The following is a 27,992-nucleotide window of genomic DNA, read 5'->3' on the forward strand; positions in this document are numbered from 1 at the left end:
TCCAAACTCTTTGAGTGCTAGACTATTGAATGCATCATACTTTCCACATTGTGATCTTCAACACGCAAAGATTGGTAATCATCCATCTCAAGTGTGGATGGCGATATGCAAAGGCACTTCTGTTTTGAAGCGAGGTCTTATCCGTCGTGTTGGGAACGGGAGAATGATGAGTGTTTTTTACACTCGTTTAAATCAGATATTCTCATAGTTTCTATGTTTATCACTTCAACTTGCCCGCTAATTACTATTGAATGCAAAGATGTGTAAATCTCCTTCTTTAATCTAGTCCTCGTAGATCTGGAAGTTTCTAGGTGGAAATCAAGTCATATATGGGATGTACCGAAGGAAGGATAATTTCCATATAATTTGGTGCGCCACATAGGAAACATAAGAGGAGACGGCCCATGGTGCTCGTACCGACGGTCATACTGCGTGGCGCTGCCTCCGTGAAGCCATTTGAACAACTTCCATCAAAGGGACCAAACTTAATTCTCAATAGAGATCCCCGGGACCCTATTCCGTTATCTACACTGTATAAAGAAGAAGGAAGTCCCCTGAAAGACATCAACCTTCATTCGCCTTCACCAGCCGCCACACAAGCTTCATCAACCTCTCTTCACATATCCATCTCCATAGCCAAGTCCATCACCATAGCCACCATCTTCTTTAGATCATTTACCTGTGATCAATATTCCATCGCAATCAGCGACATTATAAGACTAGCAAGCATCCATCTTCAAGTACACAATTATACCATGTAATCTGCTTGTGATTCAATCTTGATGTGTGGGTAATCCCTCGAGCTAAGGGTTGTGGAGTAGCCACATAGCTTGTGTATGCGAAAGACGGGATTCACATTACGATTTTACTTTATGTATTTGTACACCTATTTGTCCCTTGTCTCTAACTCGATTCCAGGACTCGCCAGTACCCGAGGCACAGAAGATTGGTACAAGGAGAGTCAATGAGCAGGGAGAGTGCAAGAACACAACGAAGATCGGCGCCTCTTCGGAATGGGATTTTACAATCACTTTTATTTGTATAAGCCAGAAATCTCTCACTCTTGCTTAGAGTAAAACCTAATGATTGCCATTTCTGGAAGGATTCGATGAGGGTGAAAGATGCATTCCTCCAATTTGTGTAATTTTAGGCCAGTTCTTTTTGGGTAGGACAATTGGCAGACACATGCCACTCTATTTGCAATAAGCCTTTTCCAAACTTATATGTTTGTAACTTTGACCAAGGAAACATATATGTACATATAAAATACCAAATGCATATCACGCGCCTCCTCCTCAAAAGAAGTTTGGGGTTCCTCTGCCTCCCGCCGGCGTCCGCCTCGTCTCCGGTGGCCTTAGGCCCATCGGGACGCGGTGGATCTCGGCCCTTGTCGTAGGGAGGACTCCGTTTTTATATGTTTCTTTCATTTTTGTTAGGGTTTGTATCCTGCTCGGGAAGGCGAGACGACGGCGGCTCCTTGAAGGTGGAATAAAGTTCTCCCCGCCTAACCCCCGTCCCGGTGGTTCATCTAGCATCGTCGGTGGACGTGTGGATGTGTGTCTCTGGCAGGATCTATCTTTGATGGATTTGCTCGGATCTGGTCATCATTCGTCTATGTTCGTGTGTGTTCGGTTTGGATCCTTCGGATCTACGTTATTCTTCATCAGCAGCAGTTGTTGTTCTAGTGTCCTGCTCCTATGGGGCTTTAGCATGACGGCTTCCTGACTGTCTACTACAACAAGTGTTGCACGACTCCAACAAGGAAGGGGCGAGGACGGCGACGCGCCTTCGGCTCGTTTCAGTGTTTGTAGTCGTCGCTAGGTGGTCTACGCACCTGAATGTATTTTTTATTATTTCTGATATTCGTTGTACTGCCATGATTGAAGATGGATAGGTCGAAAGATTTCACGCCAAAAAACATATTTTTATATTGGTATTTTAGGTACATATAATTATTTCTATAAACTTAGTCAAAGTTTGTGAATTTTGACTTTTTTTATATGCACCACATTGTAGAACAGAGGAGGTATATCACAAGGGGTTGAGTTAACCTTTGTGATCTCTTTCTGGACAGTTATCTTATCTCCCTTATTCTTTAAATACTCCTAAGTTTTAAGCGCACTGATAAAAAAATGAAACACATCTTTGATTGAATAAAATTTGAGGGGCACAAATGCACAAGGTTGTAACATAAAAAATAACAGCACGATCGACCGCGCACAAAAACCAACACACAACGCAACACTCCCGATTGCTGAGCTAGCTATGTGTAAAGAGGATGGAGTGGGACTGTGGTGTCCTAGAGCACGAGCACGGCCATGGCGACCGCAGTGATCGCGGCCGCTGCCTCACCGAAGCGCGCCTGCAGCTTGCCAGCAGGGTTGGTCGGGGCTGGCTGGGGAGTCGGCGGGGCGGTCTCGAGGATGGTGATCTTGAGCTTCATGCCGTTCTGGCAGTGCTGGCCGACGGCGCAGAAGAACCACTTGCGTCCGGCCTTGTCGAGGGTGACCCGGTCCTCGCCGGTGGTTAAGACGACGGCGTTGGCCGGCTTGGTGCACGAGAGGAAGTCCGGCCCGCCCACCTCCACCAGATTGTGGGCGGGGCTGTTGTACTTGAACACTGCGATCGATATAGTTTGCATGAAATTAGTTCCGCGTGGCAAAGAAAATGGAGCGATCAAGCCTACGCGTGGCCGGAAAGGATTAATGGAGGTATGTAATTACCTAGCGTGTCGCCGACGACGAACTGTTTGGTGTCGGCCCAGGCGGTGTAGTTGAAATTGAGGGTCCAGCCCTTATCGTCGCCGACCATGTGCTCCGTGGCGACGGCGAGGCCCGGGAGGAAGGCCACGGCCAGGGCGGCCGCGGCGAACATGGCGACGAGCATCTGCTTGGACGCCATCGATTCGCTGACTGAGTAAGCAGCAAAGCTAGCAAGATGACTCGCTTGTTGATAAAGGGGAAGGGTCCTGTGATGGGATGTATATATGCAGCTCGTGTGTTGTGCTTCTAGCTCTGGCTTTGCATGTATATATAGGAACAGTGCTCAGTAATCAGGTATTAGTATGTATACGTCGTAATCACCGTTGGCACCCGAGGCCGTCTTGTCCCTGACCGGAGGCAGCGGCAGCAGCTGGCCAATGGCGGCAATGGTATGGCTATGGGAGTTGAATTCGTCCGTGTGGCGCCAAATGTGATAGGTGTAGTATTGCCTTGGTTTCATCGGAACAGAGGATACGCTGCAGCATGACATAGATGCTAATTATTTTGTGTGTAAAACGAAATTTTGTCCTGCACCGGCTGTTTCGCTTTCATGTGTGAGAGAGAGGGGGTCTTGATCCGACACATGCTATCAGATTAGTTTCCCGGGGAAAAGAAACTAGTCTAGTTGGGCTGGCCAGGTTCGTCGTCGATGTGTTAGTATGATCATCCTCCCCGTGGCCGAAGAACAACCAAGGGCATTGCTAATGCAAATTATTAAGTTCATAACAAATAGAGTAACACATTAAGTAAGATGACATAATATATATAGACAAAGTAATACCAATTAGTATGACCGAACCTCGTCGTTTTATCCTTAGTGGCAACAATATAAATACGTGCACTTGCCCCTCCTGTAATAGGGCAAGATCATCGCAAGATTGAGACCTACTACAAAGCACCTCTCCTACTGAAGATAAATCAATCTAGCTTTGCCAAGATGCATAGATAGGAGAGAAATACAAAGCTATAAAATTACGCAGCAAATAGATCTCAAGAGACTCAAATAGTTTCAATGAATAATATGATCGTAACCACAATTTATCGGATCCCAACAAACACACCCCAAAAGATTACATCAGATTGATCTCAGAGAAGATCATCGTATTGAAGATCGAGAGAGAGAGAGAGAGAGAGAGAGAGAGAGAGAGAGACTACTATGAACCCATAGGTCCTGAAGGAACTACTTACACTCATCATGGAGGCAGCAAGGTTGATGAAGATAGCCTCCCCAATGATTCCCTCCTCGGGCAGAGTACCGGGACATGGCTCCATATGGGATCTCTTCGGAACAGAGGCTTGCGGCGGAGGAAGAATTTTTTTTTTCGGGTCTCGCTCCAAGGGTTTTAGAATATATATATATATATATATATATATATATATATATATATATATATGGGAATTTATAGGCCAGAAATTAGGGCAAACGGAGCTACGAGGGGCCCACAAGTCTGGGGGCGCACTTGTTGGAAATATGCCCTAAAGGAAATAATAAAATGGTTATTATTATATTTCCTTGTTCATGATAGTTGTGTATTGTTCATGCTATAATTGTGTTATCCGAAATCGTAATACATGTGTGAATACATAGACCACAACATGTCCCTAGTGAGCCTCTAGTTGACTAGCTCGTTGATCAACAGATAGTCATGGTTTCCTGACTATGGACATTGGATGTCATTGATAACGGGATCACATCATTAGGAGAATGATGTGATGGACAAGACCCAATCCTAAGCATAGCACAAAGATCGTGTAGTTCGTTTGCTAGAGCTTTTCCAAATGTCAAGTATCATTTCCTTAGACCATGAGATTGTGCAACTCCCGGATACCATAGGAGTTCTTTGGGTGTGTCAAACGTCACAACGTAACTGGGTGGCTATAAAGGTGCACTACGGGTATCTCCGAAAGTGTCTGTTGGGTTGGCACGAATCGAGACTGGGATTTGTCACTCCGTATGACGGAGAGGTATCTCTGGGCCCACTCGGTAATGCATCATCATAATGAGCTCAATGGGACCAAGTGTCTGGTCACGGGATCATGCATTACGGTACGAGTAAAGTGACTTGCCGGTAACGAGATTGAACAAGGTATTGGGATACCGACGATCGAATCTCGGGCAAGTAACGTACCGATTGACAAAGGGAATTGTATACGGGATTGATTAAATCCTCGACATCGTGGTTCATCCGATGAGATCATCGTGGAACATGTGGGAGCCAACATGGGTATCCAGATCCCGCTGTTGGTTATTGACCGGAGAGTCGTCTCGGTCATGTCTGCATGTCTCCTGAACCCGTAGGGTCTACACACTTAAGGTTCGGTGACGCTAGGGTTGTAGAGATACTAGTATGCGGTAACCCGAAAGTTGTTCGGAGTCCCGGATGAGATCCCGGACGTCACGAGGAGTTCTGGAATGGTCCGGAGGTGAAGAATTATATATAGGAAGTCCAGTTTCGGCCACCAGGAAAGTTTCGGGGGTCACCGGTATTGTACCGGGACCACCGGAAGGGTCCCGGGGGTCCACCAGGTGGGGCCACCTATCCCGGAGGGCCCCATGGGCTGAAGTGGGAGGGGAACCAGCCCCTGGTGGGCTGGTGCGCCCCCCTTGGGCCTCCCCCTGCGCCTAGGGTTGGAAACCCTGGGGGTGGGGGCGCCCCACTTGGCTTGGGGGGCAAGCCACCCCCCTTGGACGCCGCCCCCCTTGGAGATTGCATCTCCCAGGGCCGGCACCCCCCCAGGGCCCCTATATATAGAGGGGGGGAGGGAGGGCAGCAGCACCACAGCCCCTGGCGCCTCCCTCTCCCTCCCGTGACACCTCTCCCTCTCGCTGAGCTTGGCGAAGCCCTGCCGAGATCCCCGCTACTTCCACCACCACGCCGTCGTGCTGCTGGATCTCCATCAACCTCTCCTTCCCCCTTGCTGGATCAAGAAGGAGGAGATGTCTTCCCCAACCGTACGTGTGTTGAACGCGGAGGTGCCGTCCGTTCGGCGCTCGGTCATCGGTGATTTGGATCACGACGAGTACGACTCCATCAACCCCGTTCACTTGAATGCTTCCGCTCGCGATCTACAAGGGTATGTAGATGCACTCCTCTCTCTCGTTGCTAGATGACTCCATAGATTGATCTTGGTAATGCGTAGAAAATTTTAAATTTCTGCTACGATCCCCAAAAGTGGTATCAGAGCTAGGTCTATGCGTAGTTTCTATGCACGAGTAGAACACAAACTTGTTGTGGGCGTAGATGTTGTCAATTTTTCTTGCCACTACTAGTCTTATCTTGTTTCGGCGGCATCGTGGGATGAAGCGGCCCGGACCGACCTTACACGTACGCTTACGTGAGACAGGTTCCACCGACTGGCATGCACTAGTTGCATAAGGTGGCTAGCGGGTGTCTGTCTCTCCCACTTTAGTCGGAACGGATTCGATGAAAAGGGTCCTTATGAAGGGTAAATAGAAATTGGCATATCACGTTGTGGTTTTGGCGTAGGTAAGAAACGTTCTTGCTAAGAAACCTATAGCAGCCACGTAAAAACTTGCAACAACAATTAGAGGACGTCTAACTTTTTTTTGCAGCATATGCCGTGTGATGTGATATGGCCAAAAGGATGTGATGAATGATATATGTGATGTTGAGATTGATCATGTTCTTGTAATAGGAATCACGACTTGCATGTCGATGAGTATGACAACCGGCAGGAGCCATAGGAGTTGTCTTTATTTTTGTATGACCTGCGTGTCATTGAATAACGCCATGTAAATTACTTTACTTTATTGCTAAACACGTTAGCCATAGAAGTAGAAGTAATCGTTGGCGTGGCAACTTCATGAAGACACGATGATGGAGATCATGATGATGAAGATCATGGTGTCATGCCGGTGATGAAGATGATCATGGCGCCCCGAAGATGGAGATCAAAGGAGCAAAATGATATTGGCCATATCATGTCACTATTTGATTGCATATGATGTTTATCATGTTTTACATCTTATTTGCTTAGAACGACGGTAGCTTAAATAAGATGATCCCTCGCAATAATTTCAAGAAAGTGTTCCCCCTAACTGTGCACCGTTGCGAAGGTTCGTTGTTTCGAAGCACCACGTGATGATCGGGTGTGATAGATTCTAATGTTCGAATACAACGGGTGTAAGCCAGATTTACACACGCAATACACTTAGGTTGACTTGACGAGCCTAGCATATACAGATATGGCCTCGGAACACGGAAGACCGAAAGGTCAAGCATGAGTCGTATAGAAGATACGATCAACATGAAGATGTTCACCGATGTTGACTAGTCCGTCTCACGTGATGATCGGACACGGCCTAGTTGACTCGGATCATGTTTCACTTAGATGACTAGAGGGATGTCTATCTGAGTGGGAGTTCATTGAATAATTTGATTAGATGAACTTAATTATCATGAACTTAGTCTAAAATCTTTACAATATGTCTTGTAGATCAAATGGCCCACGCTAATGTTGCCCTCAACTTCAACGCGTTCCTAGAGAAAACCAAGTTGAAAGACGATGGTAGCAACTATACGGACTGGGTCCGAAACTTGAGGATCATCCTCATAGCTGCCAAGAAAGCATATGTCCTTGAAGCACTGCTAGGTGAAGCACCCGTCCCAGCAAACCAAGACGTTATGAACGCCTGGCAAACACGTGTTGATGATTACTCTCTGGTTCAGTGCGGCATGCTTTACAGCTTAGAACCGGGGCTCCAAAAGCGTTTCGAGCAGCACAGAGCATATGAGATGTTCCAAGAGCTGAAAATGGTTTTCCAAGCTCATGCCCGGGTCGAGAGATATGAAGTCTCCGACAAGTTCTACAGTTGTAAGATGGAGGAGAATAGTTCCGTCAGCGAACACATACTCAAAATGTCTGGGTTGCACAACCGCTTGTCTCAGCTGGGAGTTAACCTCCCGGATGACGCGGTCGTTGATAGAATCCTTCAGTCGCTCCCACCTAGCTACAAGAGCTTTGTAATGAACTTCAATATGCAGAGGATGGAAAAGACCATTCCTGAGGTATATTCAATGCTGAAATCAGCGGAGGTGGAGATCAAAAAGGAACATCAAGTGTTGATGGTGAATAAAACCACTAAGTTCAAGAAAGGCAAGGGTAAGAAGAACTTCAAGAAAGACGGCAAGGGGTTGCCGCGCCCGGTAAGCAAGCTGCCGGGAAGAAGACAAAGAATGGACCCAAGTCTGAGACTGAGTGCTTTTATTGCAAGGAAAACGGTCACTGGAAGCGGAACTGCCCCAAGTACTTAGCGGATAAGAAGGCCGGCAATACCAAAGGTATATGTGATATACATGTTTTTGATGTGTACCTAACCATCGCTCGTAGTAGCTCCTGGGTATTTGATACCGGTGTGGTTGCTCATATTTATAACTCAAAGCAGGAGCTGCGGAATAAGCGGAGACTGGCGAAGGACGAGGTGACGATGCGCGTCGGGAATGGTTCCAAGGTCGATGTGATCACCGTCGGTACGCTACCTCTACATTTACCTACGGGATTAGTTTTAAACCTCAATAATTGTTATTTAGTGCCAGCTTTGAGCATGAACATTGTATCTGGATCTCGTTTGATGTGAGATGGCTACTCATTTAAATCAGAGAATAATGGTTGTTCTATTTATATGAGAGATATGTTTTATGGTCATGCCCCGCTGGTCAATGGTTTATTTCTTAATGAATCTCGAACGTGATGTTACACATATTCATAGTGTGAATGCCAAGAAATGTAAGGTTGATAATGATAGTCCCACATACTTGTGGCACTGCCGCCTTGGTCACATTGGTGTCAAATGAATGAAGAAACTCCATGCAGATGGACTTTTGGATTCTCTTGATTATGAATCATTTGACACATGTGAACCATGCCTCATGGGCAAAATGACCAAGACTCCGTTCTCCAGAACAATGGAGCGAGCAACCAACTTATTGGAAATCATACATACTGATGTGTGCGGTCCAATGAGCGTTGAGGCTCGCGGTGGCTATCGTTATGTTCTCACCCTCACTGATGACTTGAGTAGATATGGGTATGTCTACTTAATGAAACACAAGTCTGAGACCTTTGAAAAGTTCAAGGAATTTCAGAGTGAGGTTGAGAATCAACGTGACAGGAAAATAAAGTTCTTACGATCAGATCGTGGAGGGGAATATTTGAGTCACGAATTTGGCACACACTTAAGGAAATGTGGAATTGTTTCACAACTCACGCCGCCTGGAACACCTCAGCGTAATGGTGTGTCCGAACATCGTAATCGCACTCTATTGGATATGGTGCGATCTATGATGTCTCTTACCGATCTACCAATATCATTCTGGGGTTATGCTTTAGAGACTGCCGTATTCACTTTAAATAGAGCTCCGTCGAAATCCGTTGAGACGACACCGTATGAATTATGGTTTGGAAAAAAAACCTAAGCTGTCGTTTCTTAAAGTTCGGGGATGCGATGCTTATGTCAAGAAACTTCAACCTCAAAAGCTCGAACCCAAGTCGGAAAAATGCGTCTTCATAGGATACCCTAAGGAAACCATTGGGTATACCTTCTACCTCAGATCCGAAGGCAAGATCTTCGTTGCCAAGAACGGGTCCTTTCTGGAGAAAGAGTTTCTCTCGAAAGAAGTAAGTGGGAGGAAAGTGGAACTTGATGAGATGACCCCTCTCGAACCACAAAGTAGCGCAGCACAAGAAAATGTTTCTGTGGTGCCTGCACCGACTAGAGAGGAAGTTAATGATGACGATCATGATCAAGTTACCACTGAACTTCGTAGGTCCACAAGGACACGTTCCGCACCAGAGTGGTACGGCAACCCTGTCATGGAAATCATGTTGTTGGACAACGGTGAACCTTCGAACTATGAAGAAGCAATGGCGGGCCTAGATTCCAACAAATGGCTTGAAGCCATGCAATCCGAGATAGGATCCATGTATGAAAACAAAGTATGGACTTTGACAGACTTGCCCGATGATTGGCGAGCGATAGAAAATAAATGGATCTTTAAGAAGAAGACGGACGCGGATGGAAATGTTACCATCTATAAAGCTCGACTTGTCGCTAAGGGTTATCGACAAGTTCAAGGAGTTGACTACGATGAGACCTTCTCACCCGTAGCGAAGCTGAAGTCCGTCCGAATCATGTTAGCAATTGCCGCATTCTACCATTACGAAATATGGCAAATGGACGTCAAAACGGCATTCCTTAACGGCTTTCTTAAGGAATAATTGTATATGATGCAGCCGGAAGGTTTTGTCGATCCTAAGAATGCTAACAAGGTATGCAAGCTCCAGCGCTCCATCTATGGGCTGGTGCAAGCATCTCGGAGTTGGAACATTCGATTTGATGAGATGATCAAAGCATTTGGGTTTACACAGACTTATGGAGAAGCCTGTGTTTACAAGAAAGTGAGTGGGAGCTCTGTAGCATTTCTCATATTATATGTGGATGACATACTATTGATGGGAAATGATATAGAATTCTTGGAAAGTATAAAGGCCTACTTGAACAAGTGTTTTTCAATGAAGGACCTTGGAGAAGCTGCTTGTATATTAGGCATCAAGATCTATAGAGATAGATCAAGACGCCTCATTGGTCTTTCGCAAAGTACGTACCTTGACAAGATATTGAAGAAGTTCAATATGGATCAGTCCAAGAAGGGGTTCTTGCCTGTATTACAAGGTATGCAATTGAGTACGGCTCAATGCCCGACCACGGCAGAAGATAGAGAAAAGATGAGTGCCATCCCCTATGCCTCGGCCATAGGGTCTATTATGTATGCCATGCTGTGTACCAGACCTGATGTAAACCTTGGCGTAAGTTTGGTAGGAAGGTACCAAAGTAATCCCGGCATGGAACACTGGACAGCGGTCAAGAATATCCTGAAGTACCTGAAGAGGACTAAGGATATGTTTCTCGTTTATGGAGGTGACGAAGAGCTCGTCGTAAGGGGTTACGTCGACGCTAGCTTCGACACAGATCTGGATGACTCTAAGTCACAAACCGGATACGTGTATATTTTGAATGGTGGGGCAGTAAGCTGGTGCAGTTGCAAGCAAAGCGTTGTGGCGGGATCTACATGTGAAGCGGAATACATGGCGGCCTCAGAGGCAGCGCAAGAAGCAATCTGGGTGAAGAAGTCCATTACCGACCTAGGAGTTATTCCCAATGCGTCGGGCCCGATGACTCTCTTCTGTGACAACACTGGAGCTATTGCCCTTGCCAAGGAGCCCAGGTTTCACAGGAAGACCAGGCATATCAAGCGTCGCTTCAACTCCATTCGTGAAAGTGTTCAAAATGGAGACATAGATATTTGTAAAGTACATACGGACCTGAATGTAGCAGATCCGTTGACTAAACCTCTCCCTAGAGCAAAACATGATCAACACCAGAACTCTATGGGTGTTCGATTCATCACAATGTAACTAGATTATTGACTCTAGTGCAAGTGGGATACTGTTGGAAATATGCCCTAGAGGCAATAATAAAATGGTTATTATTATATTTCCTTGTTCATGATAATTGTCTATTGTTCATGCTATAATTGTGTTATCCGGAAATTGTAATACATGTGTGAATACATAGACCACAACATGTCCCTAGTGAGCCTCTAGTTGACTAGCTCGTTGATCAACAGATAGTCATGGTTTCCTGACTATGGACATTGGATGTCATTGATAACGGGATCACATCATTAGGAGAATGATGTGATGGACAAGACCCAATCCTAAGCATAGCACAAAGATCGTGTAGTTCGTTTGCTAGAGCTTTTCCAAATGTCAAGTATCATTTCCTTAGACCATGAGATTGTGCAACTCCCGAATACCATAGGAGTTCTTTGGGTGTGCCAAACGTCACAACGTAACTGGGTGGCTATAAAGGTGCACTACGGGTATCTCCGAAAGTGTCTGTTGGGTTGGCACGAATCGAGACTGGGATTTGTCACTCCGTATGACGGAGAGGTATCTCTGGGCCCACTCGGTAATGCATCATCATAATGAGCTCAATGTGACCAAGTGTCTGGTCACGGGATCATGCATTACGGTACGAGTAAAGTGACTTGCCGGTAACGAGATTGAACAAGGTATTGGGACACCGACGATCGAATCTCGGGCAAGTAACGTACCGATTGACAAAGGGAATTGTATGCGGGATTGATTAAATCCTCGACATCGTGGTTCATCCGATGAGATCATCGTGGAACATGTGGGAGCCAACATGGGTATCCAGATCCCGCTGTTGGTTATTGACCGGAGAGTCGTCTCGGTCATGTCTGCATGTCTCCCGAACCCGTAGGGTCTACACACTTAAGGTTCGGTGACGCTAGGGTTGTAGAGATACTAGTATGCGGTAACCCGAAAGTTGTTCGGAGTCACGGATGAGATCCCGAACGTCACAAGGAGTTCCGGAATGGTCCGGAGGTGAAGAATTATATATAGGAAGTCCAGTTTCGGCCACCGGGAAAGTTTCGGGGGTCACCGGTATTGTACCGGGACCACCGGAAGGGTCCCGGGGGTCCACCAGGTGGGGCCACCTATCCCGGAGGGCCCCATGGGCTGAAGTGGGAGGGGAACCAACCCCTGGTGGGCTGGTGCGCCCCCCTTGGGCCTCCCCCTGCGCCTAGGGTTGGAAACCCTGGGGGTGGGGGGTGCCCCACTTGGCTTGGGGGGCAAGCCACCCCCCTTGGCCGCTGCCCCCCTTGGAGATTGCATCTCCCAGGGCCGGCGCCCCCCCAGGGCCCCTATATATAGAGGGGGGAGGGAGGGCAGCAGCACCACAACCCCTGGCGCCTCCCTCTCCCTCCCGTGACACCTCTCCCTCTCGCTGAGCTTGGCGAAGCCCTGCCGAGATCCCCGCTACTTCCACCACCACGCCGTCGTGCTGCTGGATCTTCATCAACCTCTCCTTCCCCCTTGCTGGATCAAGAAGGAGGAGACGTCTTCCCCAACCGTACGTGTGTTGAACACGGAGGTGCCGTCCGTTCGGCGCTCGGTCATCGGTGATTTGGATCACGACGAGTACGACTCCATCAACCCCGTTCACTTGAACGCTTCCGCTCGCGATCTATAAGGGTATGTAGATGCACTCCTCTCTCTCGTTGCTAGATGACTCCATAGATTGATCTTGGTGATGCGTAGAAAATTTTAAATTTCTGCTACGATCCCCAACAACACCACCCCCTGGGCATGCCACCCTGGCTTGTGGGGTCCTCATAGGTCCTCTGGTCCTCCCCCGAAGCTTCTAGGGTATCTTGTTGTCCAAAAAAATCGTCGTAAAGTCTCATCGTGTTTGGACTTCTGTAGGTATGGTTTGTCTGCGAAACAAACAACATGCAATCTTTCCTTGGCATTACAGAATGATCTCGTGATTTGACGGTCTTCACTTCCAAGGAATCATCACCGGCCCAATTCCATTCATCATTCAAGACTTTCTGTAGTTTTAGATGGGCAACTCAACGGACTCTCTAAATTCTCTATGGGTATGTATGAGTGGTGGTGTCACCACTCCGGTATAATTGCAGTGTCTTTGTTGAAGCGTTGGTAGAATTTCTTCTTTCAAAAAATTATTACTATGGAGAAAATGTATTTGAGATGTAAATTTTAGTTTTAGCAGTTACTTAGTCTACTTTTTGGGTCTTTGATCATAGGCATTGTACATCTAATGGTTTTCACATTTGAATAAAGTTTAAAGGTTTTCTAAAAAGAAAAAAAGACTTGTTCCATTAGTGGTTATAGTTGCCTGGTCTTGAGTCTCGTAATTGTTTGGAAGGTGTGGTGGAAGAGATTATACCTAATAATTGCAGGCAACAAGAAGAGGATAGGATGATCGATGCTTCACCATTCATTGGTCACAAAATAATCATTCGTATGAATTTCATCTGGACTTTGCAAGAAATGCAAAGTGTCCCATCAATAATTGGGAAGGATTAGAGTTCTTGTCCTCGCAGAACTGATCTTCGGATACGTTCACTTATAGTGCGTCTTGGTGCTTTTACTCGTATGATTTTTTTTAGAGATCGAATCTTTCCTTGGCACCACGGTGAAGATCTTGTAGGACAACCGTCTGCACTTCTAGGGGATCATCACCGTTCACCAGCCCAAGTCCATTCATCGCTCAAGACATTCCATCTTTTAGATGGTCAACTCATGTGCTCATTAAAATCTCTATCAATAATCAAGTTCGTGCAATTGTATAGGTGGTGACGTTGCCACTCCGATCTAATTGTAGTGTCATGTTGAAGCGTTGATAGAATTTATTCTTTAAAAAGATTATTACCACGAAGAAGACTTATCTGCGAGATTTCGACGTAATTTTTAGTTTCAGTAGTTACTTGGTCTACTTTTGGGGGTCTTTGATCATAAGGACTATACAAGTAATATTTGTCACATTTGAATAAAGTTACATGGTTTGCTCAAAAGAAAAGAAGTACTAGTTTCATTAGTGGTTACTTGCCTCATCTAGAATATTCACATTGTTTGGAAGGTGTGGTGGAAGAGATTATGCGCAATAATTGTAGGCAACAAGAAAAGGACGGTAAGATCGATGCTTCACCATTCATCGATCACCAATAATCATTCGCATGAATAATCTGCACTTTGCAAGAAATGGAAAGAATCCCACCAATAACTAGGAAGGATTTAAAGTTTGTGTTCTTGCAAAACCGATTTTTTGGGATCGGCTGATTTTTTTTGTTAGTGTGTCTCGGTGCCTTTCTAGTATTCTGTTCTTGTAGAGTTGGAATCTTTCCTTGGGTAAAGATCTTGTGATTCGACAGTCTGCACTTCGAGGGGGTCATCACCGGCCCAAGTCCATTCATCGTTCAAGACTTCCCATCATTTTAGATGGGCAACTCAAGGGGCTCTTTGAAATCTCTATCGATAATCAAGTTCATGTGCATATGTATGAGTGTTGGCGTCGTTGCTACGATCAAATTTCAATGTGTTTTCTGAAGTGTTGTAGAATTTCTTCTTTAATAAATTATTACCATGGCGAAGATGTATGTGAGAAATTTCATTGTATTTTTTAGTTTTAGTAGTTACTTTGTCTACTTTTTGGATCTTCAATCATAAGCTTTGTACCTTTAATGATTGTCGCAATTAAACAAAGTTACAGGGTTTTCTCAAAAGAAAATAAAAATACTAATTATACCCAATAACTGCAGGGAACAAGATGAGCACGAGATGATTGATGCTTCACCTTTCATGGATCTCCAATAATCATTCGTACGAATTTCATCTGGACATTGCAAGAAATTGAAAAAGGATTTAGAGTTCTTGTCCACGCAGAACCGATCTTTCGGATATGTACCCTTTTTGTTAGTGCGTCTCACTTCTTTGGTTGTTATGGCTTTTTTAGAGTTGGAATCTTTCCTTGGCGCTAAGGCGAAGATCTTATGCTTCAACATCTACACTTCCAGGGGATCATCATCGTCCCAAGTCCATTCATCGATTAAAACTTTCCATCTTTTTAGATGGGCTACTCAAGGGGCTCTCTGAAATCTCTATTGATAATCAAGTTCATGTGTAGTTGTATGAGTGGTGGGGTCGCTGCTCCGATTAGATTGCTCTTTTCTGAAGTGCGGGTAAAATTTCTTCTTTAATAAATTATTACCATGGAGAAGATGTATCTGAGAGGTTTCATTGTATTATTAGGTTTAATTAGTTACTTTATCTACTTTTTGGATCTTTGGTCATAAGGGTTGTACCTTTAATGATTGTCGCAATTGAACAAAGTTACATGGTTTCTCAAAAGAAAAGAAAAAAGACTAGTTTCGTTAGTGGTTAGTTGCCTGATCTTGAGTCTAGCCGTGTTTGGAAGGTGTAGTGGAAGAAATTATACCCAATAATTGCAGGCAACAACAAGAGGACGAGATGATTGATGCTTCACCTTTCACTGATCTCCAATAATCATTCATACGAATTTCATCTAGACATTACAAGAAATTGAAAGAATCCCATCAATAATTGGGAAGGATTTAGAGTTATTGTCCTCGCAGAAACGACCTTTCGGATATGTCCACTTTTTGTTAGTGCGTCTCAGTGCTTTGGTTGTTATGGGGTTTTTCGAGTTGGAATCTTTCTTTGGCGCTAAGGTGAAGATCTTATGCTTCAACATCTACAATTCAAGGGGATCATCATTGTCCCCAATCCATTCATCGCTTAAAACTTTCCATTTTTTTAGATGGGCTACTCAAGGGGCTCTCCGAAATCTCTATCGGTAATCAATTCTGGTCTAATCTAAGTGTCCTTGTTGAAGTGTTGGTAGAATTTCTCCTTTTAAAAATTATTACACGGAGAAGTCGTATGTGAGAGATTTCATTTTAATTTTTAGTTTTACCAGTTACTTTGTCTACGTTTTTTTGGGTCTCTGATCATAAGCGTTGAACCTTTCATGGTTGCTGCATTTGAACAAAGTTACGGAGTATTCTCAAATGAAAATAAAACTAGTTTCATCGGTGTTTAGTTGCCTGATCTTGAGTCTCGTCATGTTTGGAATGTGTGGTGGAAGAGATTATACCCAATAATTGCAGGCAATAAAAGGAGGATTGGATGATCCATGCTTCACCTTTCACCGATCTCTTATAATCACTCATAGTTAGGAATGATCTAGAGTTCTTGTCCTCACAAAACCTATCTTTCAGGTCTGTTGACTTTTTGTTAGTGCGTCTTGGTGCTTTTGTTGGTATGGTTTTTTGTGGAGTTGGAATCTTTCCTTGGCACTACGCCAAAGATCTTGTGACTCGATAGTCTGCACTTCGAGGGGATCATCACCGGCCCAAGCCCATTCATTTTTTAAAACTTTCCAACTCTTTTAGATGGGCAACCAAAGGGCCTCTCTGAAATCTCTATCATTAATCAAGATCGTGCAGATGTATGAGTGGTGAGATCGCTACTCCGATCTAATTGTAATTGCAGTGTCTTTTTTGAAGCGTTGGTAGAATTTCTTCTTTCAAAAATTATTACCATAGAGAAGACGTGTTGAGAGATTTCATTGTAATTTTTAGTTTTAGCAGTTACTTTGTCTACTTTTTGGGTCATTGATCATAAGCATTGTACCTTTAATGGTTGCCGCATTTGAACAAAGTTATAGGCTTTTCTCGATAAATAAAAAGACTAGCTCCGTTAGTGGTTAGTTGCTTGATCTTGAGTCTTGTCATGTTTTGAAGGTGTTGTGGAAGAAATTGTACCCAATAATTGCAGTCAACAAGAGGATGAGATGGTCGATGCTTCACCATTCACCGATCACCAATAATCATTCGTACGAATTTCATCTGGACTTTGCAATAAATGGAAGGAATCTCTTCAATAATTGGGAAAGATTTAGAGTTCTTGCCCTCGTAGATCCGATCTTTCAGATCGGTTAGACTTCTTGTTAGTGCATCTTGGTGTTTTTGTTGGTATGGTTTTTTTTTTAGAACTGGAATTTTTTTCTTGGCACTACGGCGAAGATTGTGATTTGACACTCTGCACTTCCAGGGGATCATCACCAGCCCAAGTCCATTCATTGCTCGATACTTTCCATCTCTTTAGATGGGCAAGCCAAGGAGCTCACATGGAATCTCTATCGGTAGTCAGGTTCATGCAAATGCACGAGCGGTGGCGTCGCCGCTGCGGTCTGATTGCAGTATCTTAGTTGAAGCATTGGTAGAATTTCATCTTTCAAAAAGTTATTACCACGGAGAAGACGTGTCTGAAAGATTTCATTGCAATTTTTAGTTTCAACAGCTACTTTGTCTAATTCTTTGAATCTTTGATCATAACCATCGTACCTGTAATGGCTGTCGCCTTTTATAATAAACTTATGTACAGGGACTTCTAAAAAAGAAGACTAGTTTCATCGGTACTACTGTACCAGTTAGCTGCCCAATCTTGAGTCTCGCCATTTTTTGTCTGGGAGCAGGCAAGTCTCGTCCGAGGACGGGATGATGGATGCTGCACCGTCCGCCGATCGCCAATAATCAGTGCTACCAATTCCATGAGGAGTTTGCAGGAAACGGAAAGAATCCCGTCGATAATGGTGACGGATTTCGTGTCCGTGCCGTGCGTCGTCGCTGTCAGGCAAGGCACGCCAAGCCCGCAAGTGAAAAGGGGGGCGTCCACCCCTCCCTTCCCTTCCCCGCACCCACCCCAACCAAAGCCCACTTCTTTGCCCCCACTTGGCCTTCTTCTCCTTCCCCGCGAGGCGACCGACGCGGAGGGTAGGAGGATGTGCGAGGGGCGGCGCCCCGGGCACGCGACCCGGCCGCCGTGGGCGCTGGCGGCGGAGCTGCGGCGGAGGGAGGCCGCGGCGGACGCGCGGCTGGCGGCGGCGCGGGCGCGGCTGGCCGAGGCGCTGGCGGAGCTGGAGCGGGCCCGGGCGCGCGCCGCCGAGCTGCAGCGCCGCCTGGAGGAGAACTACGGCAAGCGGCGCCGGCTCAAGCGGGTGGTGGCCGCCACCCGCTCCCGGATCCACGACACCCGCGCGCTCCTCCAGGACCACCAGGACCCACACCCGCCGCCGCAGCAGCAGCAGCTCCCCGCCGAATCCGATCCCACCTCCTAGGTAGGCCTGAATCGAGCCTGCTGATCAAGCCGATTGATCGAAGCGTAAACAGTATCTAACATCGTCCTCTTGATTCGTCTGCAGGGAGTCGCGGCCGGGTGATGTGACGTCCTGCTCCGAAGACCGATCGGATCGGCAGGCTGCGAGCCTACACAGCTACTGATTTCATTCCCCTTTCTTCTTGTTTTTTCGCATCGGAGGAAGCTAGCTAGTAGCCTGGTAGCTAGCCTCTGCAACATACGAGCGAGCGGGACGAATGTTCCATGGAACATCAATCAATCAGAAAAAGGCTTGTCATGTCATTCGCGTCGCATACAGTGACTGGAATGAATCGCAAGTTATTAGCACCTGGCAGGGACTCACTCTGTAATACAGTAGTAGTAATAATGTCTTCAGTGACTGCACGCATACATGTGCCAAAGTCTTCAGCCCCTGTCGTATCAAACCTCTGCTACCGTCACGAAACTCTGTGTTGGTCACGCTGAAAGCAGCTGCCCAAGATGCCTGCACTGCTTTTAGACGAGTTGCCTGCGATTGCAAGGAAAGAATCTGGCTCATCAGATGCCTGCATTCCCTGCCACCGCCGTCGCAAGCCGGGCTCCGACATCTTCACATACCCGAAGGTATAGAGAAGATCATGGTAAGATAAGGTAAGACGGCGATGCTAGAGTGTACTAAGACGACTTTCATCGTTGCACACAAGAAAGAATGCTGTCGAACATGCCATATTATGCAGTCAAGGGGAGCGATGGAGTACTGTATAGTTTCATCAGCCTGAATTCTTACATGAGTTGACACGACAAATATAAATCGATCCCGATATCCAAAACTCGACTCTACAGAGCTCTTGTATGTACGGTTCCCAGGGTTCACAAAATCAAGTCCGCCATATGGTCTATACTACAACCAACGAATTCGTTCACTTCAATAGCTGCTTGTAAGGAGGTGTAAAGGTAGCTTCAAATTACTCGCTTGAACGGGCAGATACGGGATACAAGTCATCGAAGCATCGCTTGATCCACAATTTCTTTCTCCAGTGTTATAACACAGGCCGGCCTTCCTTGTTTAGTGGAATCACCATATCTTGTTCTTGGCCCAGAACAGTATTATTACAACCCCAATCACAATGGCAACGGGAGCATACTTCCGAATGAAGGCCTGAAACCAAGAAGCAGCACGATCCACATAAAAGTCAAAACACTAAACATAATACATGATGCAATTTTTTTCAGGAATACACAGCTCATGATGCAAATTGGGGACTATGTACAAATATGGATAACAAAGCTAATAAAGTATCACTTCCGTTCCAATTATAAGACGTTTTGGATATTTCAATATAATACAGACTGAAATGAGTGAACAAACACTAGAACAAGTCTATATAGATCTGATTCGGGAAAAGTTAGAACATCTTGTAATTTGAACGGAGGGAGTAATCATTAAGACTTCCATCAAGGACACAAAGTCTTGACAGACATTGCAATTGCAAATGCTTGCCTTCTAAATTATCAGATTTACCTAGGTAGTAAGAATCGAGAAACACCATTTTGCTAACCACAGGGTATACCTGTAAACTATCAACCTAATAACAACAGATGTGTTGGAAGCATATAAACTTACTTTAGTCAAACAAAAATTAGAGAGTATTTTTCATCCATGGAACATACATTTCTTTGATGCTTTAAGGGCAAAGCTCAAGCTAATGAAATTGATAATTATGTCAAGGTATTTCAACAAAAAACAAAAAACAATGATATTCCTGACTACGATGGTTTAAATGCTCAAACTATTTGAACTAACAAATGTATATATCAAAACAGCATATGCATTCAGCACATAGATTACCTGGCGATTGAGATCCTTTGCCTTATCAGCATAGATTCTCGTGTCAGATGTCAACCTACTTGACATTTCACTAACCTCTGCAAAAATGGAAACACGGAATAGTAAACAGTTACTTGTCAATTAAAAACCTTCCAAAGCACTGGAATGAGGTGAAAAGGGATATATGGGAAGCATCTTGTAAAACGCAAAAAAATACAGAGTGCACCAGAAGTAAAGCTAAGATGAAATAATAATATAGTATGAAGCTTTTTAAACTTAAGTAGTAACTTAAGGCCTATTGGAAAGATAACTCCTCGATGATAAATTTGATGTGATTAATCCATGATATAAACATCTACCCGTTTCTCATGCCAGGAAGAGTAAATGAAGCAGTACAAGCAAGAGAGATTTCCAGACTTACGATCTAGCTTTTCACCGACACCAAGAACTTCTTGAACATTGCGAGTCATGATTTGATGCACCTCATAGAGCTCATCGTTCAATTTCGCAATGTTCCTCTGGGTTCTGGTATCCAAATACAGTTTCTTAGTCTTCTGTATGTATGTATCTAAATAGAAAGAAACATAGGTTATCAACCAGTAGAACTTGAGAGTGAGAGGGTGAGTGACAACTTTGAGAGGGTGAATGAAAATGATGCTTGCAACTGAAGTAGAGATTTAAAAATCATACCGAACTTAATGAAAGCGTAAGGCCTTGCAGCAGTTTCAATTTGACTCCCATTGACCCTCTCGAATTCATTTTTCAGATCTTCCAAGTACTGGAATGCAAGTTTCTTCGGATAAGAACGGTCGCACATTGTTAGATAGCATACTCGGCCTTCAATGATGTAACTGCATATCTGATTAAGGTGGAACAAGAACATGCCAGAACAAATGTAAAAAAATCAACACATGCTAAAAATATACATACAATATCATGGAAGCCTCTAATAAAAAAAACTTAGCAAAGGTAGATGACCTTGCACACAAATAGCAAGAACAGTACGACTAGTATACCAAAAATATCAAGACCGGGTATCGTATAGGTGTCGCTGCTTGTTTAAATGTAGTCCATGATTAGTCAACAAATGTTGACTTCTCTGTCAACAAAACGATACAGATACTGGCTAGCGAAAGCATGCAGAGTATCTACGAATCTGAATATATAATACTCCCTCCGTTCCTAAATATAAGTCTTTTTAGAGATTCCAACAAGTGACTACATACGGAGCAAAATGAGTGAATCTACACTTTAAAATATGTCTACATACATCCTTATGTTGTAGTCCATTTGAAATGTCTAAAAAGACTTGTATTTAGGAACGGAGGGAGTACAATGTCATTGCATGTCTAAATATAATACCTAGGATCAAGCATCTTCCCCGAACAGCAAATAGACCGCAATTAACAAAGGATACTGGAAAAAGTATGATCCGGTCTCAATTGACATCCGTGAGGCTTCATGTTGCCCCTTTGACAAGTTCTTGAAAAGAAGTTTAGCTTGCTGCTTGTAGAAATCAGAATCCTTCTGATCACGCCCGTCATCCAGCCCTTCTGCCAGCGGAAGGCCATCAGTGACACGCGCTATCATTGTCAGCTTCACCATTTTGCGAAGAACACCAGAAACCACTACAAACTTTATAGTTGATAGCCAATAAAGGCACCTGCAAGGCAAAGCAACGAATGAGTGCTTCAGTCATAGTCCAGCTTCAGCTTTTGATTCGATACATTTAGCACAGCACATATCAAAATTTCTAGTCAATTAATAAACAAAGTGTGGCCAACAATCAAGTAATCCATGTCATCTTACAGTAGCAATCCTAATGGAACAACTTGTGTGAATTCGTCGTTCAAATTCACACAAGCAAATCATTAGCGAGGTGCTTCTAACTTGTCTAACAAGTATTTAATGGCCACTAAAAATGGCATTGGTCATAATGCATATACAAGAAATTCAAATACCCTATGATTTAAATTCTACAAAGTTTGCATCAGAATGCTCATATTCATATAACTAACAAAACTGACAAATGCAATCCATTTGTGTATCCCTAAGAAAATCTAACGCATGCTAAATTACTTAGTTGACAACACATATTTCATTAGTTACATAAATTTAGAAGGTGCAGCTTGGAAATACCAAGCTAAATTACTCCAGTTCACGTACCAACACTATTCATTACTAGACATTAAGATGAATTAAAAAGTGAAGGCGCAACACCATCACTTAAGAGCCATACAGGAGAAAGAACCATGCATTAAAACCCACTCCTTGCTTGAGCACCCAAAGCAATTAGATACGCCGATGACATGGACCTATACATATGATGAACTGATGCAACATGATCCACCAATCCCCAATGCATAAATTGCACAACTGGCAGACTGCCAATCTGCTTCAACACACAGCTCACGTGCGATCTATTTTCAACATGGTAAACTCAGACAACTGTCTGCATAATCTAACATCCACAACAACAATACAAATAATACCCAACAACCTCCACACCTCAACCAAGCAGAAAGGAGGTAAAAGGAGACTACAATCCAACCAAGGCCCACGTAGTAGCTCGAGAGGATAGCTAGCTTACCGCCACAGCCAAGTTCAACAGCAGGCACAATTTCTCCTCGAGCACGACTCAAGTCACTGCCAGCAAACTGCTAAACCAGAACGCGCGATTAAACTAGTACGATTGGGATAAGAAACGTCGTGATCCCCCGTAATTGGGCGCGAAGCTGTCTGTCACGCGGCCCGATCCACCCACTCGGCTTCGTCGCCAGCCAAGCAGCAAATCATCCTAAGAGCAACCGGTAGATCGAACCCCGGACTCCGGAGGGGACGAGGCGACGCGATCCCGCCAGATCTACCGGACGGATCTGGAGGAGCTAGATCAGAGGCCAGCACGGGACGCGTGTGCCAGGAGGGGAAGGGGAGGGGGGGAGAAGTGGCGTACGGTGGGAAGAGAGCGCGGCGGCTGGAGACGCGGCGGCCGTCGCCGGGGAAGTAGATCGCCGGGGTCGCCGGAGGGAGAGTCTGGCGGGGCTGCTGGCTCTGCTTCGCGTGTCGGTTGGGAGATTGGCCGGGGCGGAGGCGGAGGGGGTTACGACGCGGACGGGCCTCCGACCCAGAATGTTCTTTTTTCTTTTGGATGGAAAAACTCTGGACCAGTTGGCGGAAAATGACGGTGTCCGGTCTGTTCACGCGCATGGGCTCGCCGTGCGCGTACAGCGGCTACAGCCTAACTTCTTCTTTTCTTTCGCGGCAGGTACAGCCTAACTCTCAACGGCCAGGTAAGCCCAATACGTTTCGAGGCCCATGTTCTCTAGCCCACTTTTTTTTTCTAATCGAAGTTCCATCGAAATCACTAATTAATTAAGAAGCACTCTTAGCAAAGCTCACTCCCATCTTCCGGCTTGCCACTTGTCGCAACCTGAGAGTTTTCCCTTTTTTCGTAGATCCATTTGTTCAAAACGTTTTATCTCTTAAATCGTGTGTCCAAATCTCGAACTGTTTTCACTTTTGGATTCCTCGCGTCGAGATTTTCAAAAGTTGATCCCATGTTGATAGGTTTTTACAAACTTTTTTTCACAAAAAAATCCGAATGAAAAAACCAAACAGGGAGCATTTTTTTTCCTTTCCGAAAGAGGCACAACTATGCCGCTCACTAAAGCAAATCCGTGCCTCCACGAGCACTGGCAACTCGGACTCGTCCTCATATAGCCCTACGCGACAAGGAGGTCGTTGCCAAGGTTCGCACCAGGGAAAGGCCCGCTGCGGGCCTAGTGCAGATCAAGCCATCGGGCAAGGGGTACCCGCCAGTCTCGCGAATGCTATGTCTCGCTTATAGCAAGACTAACACCCGTCTCACCGGAAACTTTCCTACAGCACGCACAGGCATGGGCCGGCCTAGTAGCACGTTACTCATTCGTTCAATCGCCGGTCTATTCATTCATATGTTCGTTCGTTTTTTTTTCTTCTTTTTTCTTTTTTTCTTTTCTCTTGTTTTTTGTTTGGTTTTCTTATTTCTTCTTCAGTTTTCTTTTGGTTTCTTTGTTTTGTCGTTATACTTTGTTTTTTTCCTTGTCTTTTTCTTTTATTTCTCTGTTTCTTTATGGATTTATTTAGTTTTTCTTTTCGTTCTCATTTTCCTTCTTTTTCGGTTTTTGTTTCTTTCTTACTTTTCAACGGTTTTCTTCTGTTTTTCTTTCTTTCTTTACCAGTATTCATTGTTCTTCATTTCTTTTGCACTTTCTCTTCGGGTTTCTTTTTTTCGTTTTTCCTTCGGTTTCCTTTCTTTCTTTTTGTTTTTTATTGTTTTTTTACTTTTCTTTGTTTTTACTGGTTTTCATATATGTCAAGAACATTTTGCAAATACACGTTTAACATTTTTCGAAATATAGGTTTAATATATTTTTAATACATGGTCAACGTTTTTCCATATACATTTTAACATTTTCAAATACTTGATTAACATTTGTAAATACAAGGTTAACATTTTTTAATACATGGACAATTTTTTCTAATATACATTTACCATTTTTCAAATGCTTAATTAACATTTTTAATACATGGACAATATTTTCTCTGTATACATTTAACATTTTTTAATGCTTGACTGAGATTTTTCAGATACCCGTGTAACAGTTTTTTCAAATGATTGATTAAGATTTTTTAAATACATGATCAAAATTTATTCATACACAATGTATTTTGTTATACTCCCTCTGTAAAGAAATATAAGAGCGTTTAGATCACTAATAGTAGTGATCTATTAGTGATCTAAACGCTCTTATATTTCTTTACAGAGGGGGTACATGAGAAACATTTTCTCTATACACATTTAACATTTTTCAAATTCTTGATTAACATTTTTCAAATTCTTGATTAACATTTTTCTTAAATATATTTATGAAAAGTGTTTTTACTCTATTTATTTAGAGTATTTGGAAGTAAAAAAAGAAATAAAAAAACAAAGACAAAAAATGTGGAAAAAAACTGAAAAAATGAGGTTGTGGCGTCCCGTGAGCAAGGCCGGCCCATCTAGCGCTCGCCTTGATGTGACGGTTCCCTACATCTTGCTATAAGTGAGACACAGGGGCGCCCCCCGCTGGCCAAATTTTCTGGATTCAACTCGGGCCATCACCAAGTCAGTGGATGCGACCGCCCCTAATTTTCTTGTCGGCGGGAGGGCAGGCCACTGCCACAGCAACCTTGGCAGAACCGCTGCTTAACGGTGAGTTCTTAGAAGCTTGCTTCCTTAGGTGATTGATTGTGTATGCTTATTTCAAAGTTATGTACTCCTTCCGATCCAATATGGGCTTCCTTAGGTAAACCCAATATGCTTACTAACTTTGTATTAAACCAAAGACCAAGTAATATGGATCAGAGTGAGTACCTAGTTATGGGCTTGTTTTGGTGTTTCATCACAATTGATGGCGTCTACATTGCAGGTTCAAACTTGGCCATTTTTTACCTCGTCGTTTTCTATATATGTTTCGGTAATCTCTTGTTTTACTGGTCCCATACTGTTACTAGGTTCAATTTACTGCACCTCATTGGTTGCCACTTCAAAACTGCATAGAGAAAATTGCAGATTTTCCAGAAGCAACCTTTTTTTGCGAGGACTTGATAGTTTTAGCTTTTGACTATAAGTTCTTGCAAACACCTATATAATCTGGTTTATAATGATTTACTTTTTTCTTTGTTAATCTGGTTGCAATGCTTTGTTCTGCACCCAGCACCCCCTTAAATGCACGAATGGACCATTAGTTTACATTGCTTCAACTTGTTGATTAGCAAAGCTTGAAGCTGAACAATCAAAGTTCATAGACGCTTGCAGTTAGGTGTACAAGTCATTTTCTGTGTTCTCCAGAACATTAACCCCCTGAACATGCTACACTTACTTTAAATTTAGTACGACTCGTACAAAGGAGTAATAGATTATTCCTGACATTCCCTAAATGTCAAGGAGCGATATTTTGTAAATTTGGAGGCATTGGCTGAGTACTAAGGTCAATATCCTTCTATGGGCATCGATTTCTCTTAGTATTAAAGACATTCTTCACGGAAGTTAATATGCCTTAAACTGAAGATCATTTCAGGTTTATGGACTTGTTTTGGTGTTTCGAAACAGTTGATGGCGTCTACATTGCAGGAATACTGTTTTACCTACAATTGAAATCGGCCATTGTTTTACCTCATCATCTTCTATGCTTCTGTAATTTCTTGTTATACTGGCCCCATACTGTTATTGAGCTAAGTTTACTGCACCCAATTGGTTGCCACTTCAAAACTGCATGGGGAGATTTGCAGATTTTCCAGAAGCAACCCAAAAAAATTGCGAGGACATTTTAATTTGAGCTTAGTTTTAGCTTTTGACTATAAGTTGTTGCAAACACCTACATAATCTGGTGTATAATGCTTTGCAAACACCTATATCGATCATGTCAGAAACACCTATAAACTTACTACGTAGCCTTTGTTAATGTTATCGCTTTTGCACCATCAATGTACGTTGCTTCAACTTATTGATCATTAAAGCTTGAAGCTGAACAATGAAGTTCATAAATATTTGCAGTTAGGCGTAAAAGTCGCTTTCTGCATTCTCCACAACATATACCCCCTGAACATGATGTGCTTATTATGAACTGAAAAGATGATGTTGTCCTACCTAAACCATAGATGCATCGGTGTGTATTTGAAATTCTTAGCATACCAGATTTAATTGTTTGAAATTTAACTAATGGAACACAAAGGATGATTAGTACAACTTGTAAAAAGGTACCATAGTGTTTCTGACATGACCCTGGATGTCAGCAATGATGTTCTGTAAATTTGGACACAGTGGCTGAGTAGTCAGGTCAATATTCTTCTATGGGTGTCAATTTCTCTTAGTAATGGAAACACATTGTTCAAAGCAGTTAATATGCCTTAAACAGAAGAACATGGCCTCTGGACTGGAAGTCGAAACGCTTTATGTGCTCACATAGGGAGGCCTTTCTACCGTGAAGTTCACCTGTCCTGTTATTCTCATGCTTCATGGACGTTTCCAGTTCTTGCCAGTGATATTCTTACCAACATATTGTTCAACAAAGTCATGCATCGATTCGTCATAATCATGTCAACCGTCCTGTTGTAGTATTGTTCTCTCCGCAAAGGGATTGCAAATTTGCAGTTACTATTCTCGCACCAAGCTGAACAGCTAGCTGCTTTGCCTGGGCATAACTATCATGTGATACGACTAATAGGCTAGATTGGTGTTTAACTAATTCACGGCAATTGGATACAACAGAAGTTCTAAGTCACTTAGGGAGTATAAACTTGATGTTAGGGTTTTTCCTTCCGCAATGTCCAGTCAACCGGAACTGCTGTTAAATTGCTTACTTAGCATGTCATTTTGTCTTGTATACGTTTGTTTTTTTTGTAGTAGATGACAAGGCCATATATTTCGGGTTTGAACTTGTTGGCCACTGTTTTACCTCTTCAACTCTTTGGATGTACTGTTTTACCTCTTCAACTCTTTGGATGTAATTTCTTGCTTTTACTGGCACCATGCCGTTACTGGATTAAGTTTACTGCACCTCACTGGCTGCCACTTCAAAACTGCATGGAGCAAATTGTAGATTTTCCATAAGCAACCGAATAAAATTGTGAGGGACTTGCTAGTTTGAGCTCAGTTTTAGACTAAAAGTTTTGCAAACACCATGGATTTTGCTTTGCTAATTTTATTTTATCAGAAATTGTGCTTTGTTATATTTTTGTAATAGCAATCATGTTGACAAACTCATTATAAGTTGGTGAACAGAAATGCAAACGTATGCAGTTAAGTCGTTTTTTTTTGTTACTCAAGA

At 43.7% G+C, this 27,992-nt stretch overlaps 3 protein-coding genes across 3 annotated transcripts; 1 reads left to right on the forward strand and 2 right to left on the reverse strand.

Annotated features, from left to right (window-relative positions):
• Window positions 1–2,173: 2,173 nt before the first annotated feature.
• Window positions 2,174–2,974, reverse strand: LOC123125698 (blue copper protein 1a-like). The gene is made up of 2 exons (XM_044546170.1): window positions 2,724–2,974; window positions 2,174–2,619 (listed from the first exon to the last, which is right to left on the reverse strand). The coding sequence occupies exons 1-2, from the start codon at window positions 2,899–2,901 to the stop codon at window positions 2,300–2,302; spliced, it is 498 nt and encodes a 165-aa protein (XP_044402105.1). The 5' UTR covers window positions 2,902–2,974; the 3' UTR covers window positions 2,174–2,299.
• Window positions 2,975–17,772: 14,798 nt separating this feature from the next.
• On the forward strand, window positions 17,773–18,743 carry LOC123123135 (uncharacterized). The gene is made up of 2 exons (XM_044543585.1): window positions 17,773–18,315; window positions 18,400–18,743. Exon 1 carries the CDS (start codon window positions 17,788–17,790, stop codon window positions 18,313–18,315), a length of 528 nt encoding a protein of 175 aa, XP_044399520.1. The 5' UTR covers window positions 17,773–17,787; the 3' UTR covers window positions 18,400–18,743.
• A 281-nt stretch (window positions 18,744–19,024) lies between these two features.
• Window positions 19,025–23,301, reverse strand: LOC123123134 (25.3 kDa vesicle transport protein). Its single transcript, XM_044543584.1, has 6 exons — window positions 23,096–23,301; window positions 21,560–21,805; window positions 20,833–20,993; window positions 20,564–20,710; window positions 20,164–20,240; window positions 19,025–19,473 (listed from the first exon to the last, which is right to left on the reverse strand). The coding sequence occupies exons 2-6, from the start codon at window positions 21,745–21,747 to the stop codon at window positions 19,390–19,392; spliced, it is 657 nt and encodes a 218-aa protein (XP_044399519.1). The 5' UTR covers window positions 21,748–21,805; window positions 23,096–23,301; the 3' UTR covers window positions 19,025–19,389.
• Between the last annotated feature and the right edge of the window lie 4,691 nt (window positions 23,302–27,992).

This window comes from Triticum aestivum, chromosome 5D, assembly GCF_018294505.1.
Source record: "Triticum aestivum cultivar Chinese Spring chromosome 5D, IWGSC CS RefSeq v2.1, whole genome shotgun sequence".
NCBI lineage: Eukaryota > Viridiplantae > Streptophyta > Magnoliopsida > Poales > Poaceae > Triticum > Triticum aestivum.

Coding starts and splice junctions, on each gene's coding strand:
- LOC123125698 (XM_044546170.1), bottom strand. CDS start 2,901: ATGGCGTCCAAGCAGATGCTCGTCGCCATGTTCGCCGCGGCCGCCCTG. Junction 2,620..2,723: donor CGTCGTCGGCGACACGCTAG/GTAATTACATAC, acceptor TATCGATCGCAG/TGTTCAAGTACAACAGCCCC.
- LOC123123135 (XM_044543585.1), top strand. CDS start 17,788: ATGGTGACGGATTTCGTGTCCGTGCCGTGCGTCGTCGCTGTCAGGCAA.
- LOC123123134 (XM_044543584.1), bottom strand. CDS start 21,747: ATGGTGAAGCTGACAATGATAGCGCGTGTCACTGATGGCCTTCCGCTG. Junction 20,711..20,832: donor TTACGCTTTCATTAAGTTCG/GTATGATTTTTA, acceptor CTTTCTATTTAG/ATACATACATACAGAAGACT. Junction 20,241..20,563: donor TGTCGGTGAAAAGCTAGATC/GTAAGTCTGGAA, acceptor CCATTTTTGCAG/AGGTTAGTGAAATGTCAAGT.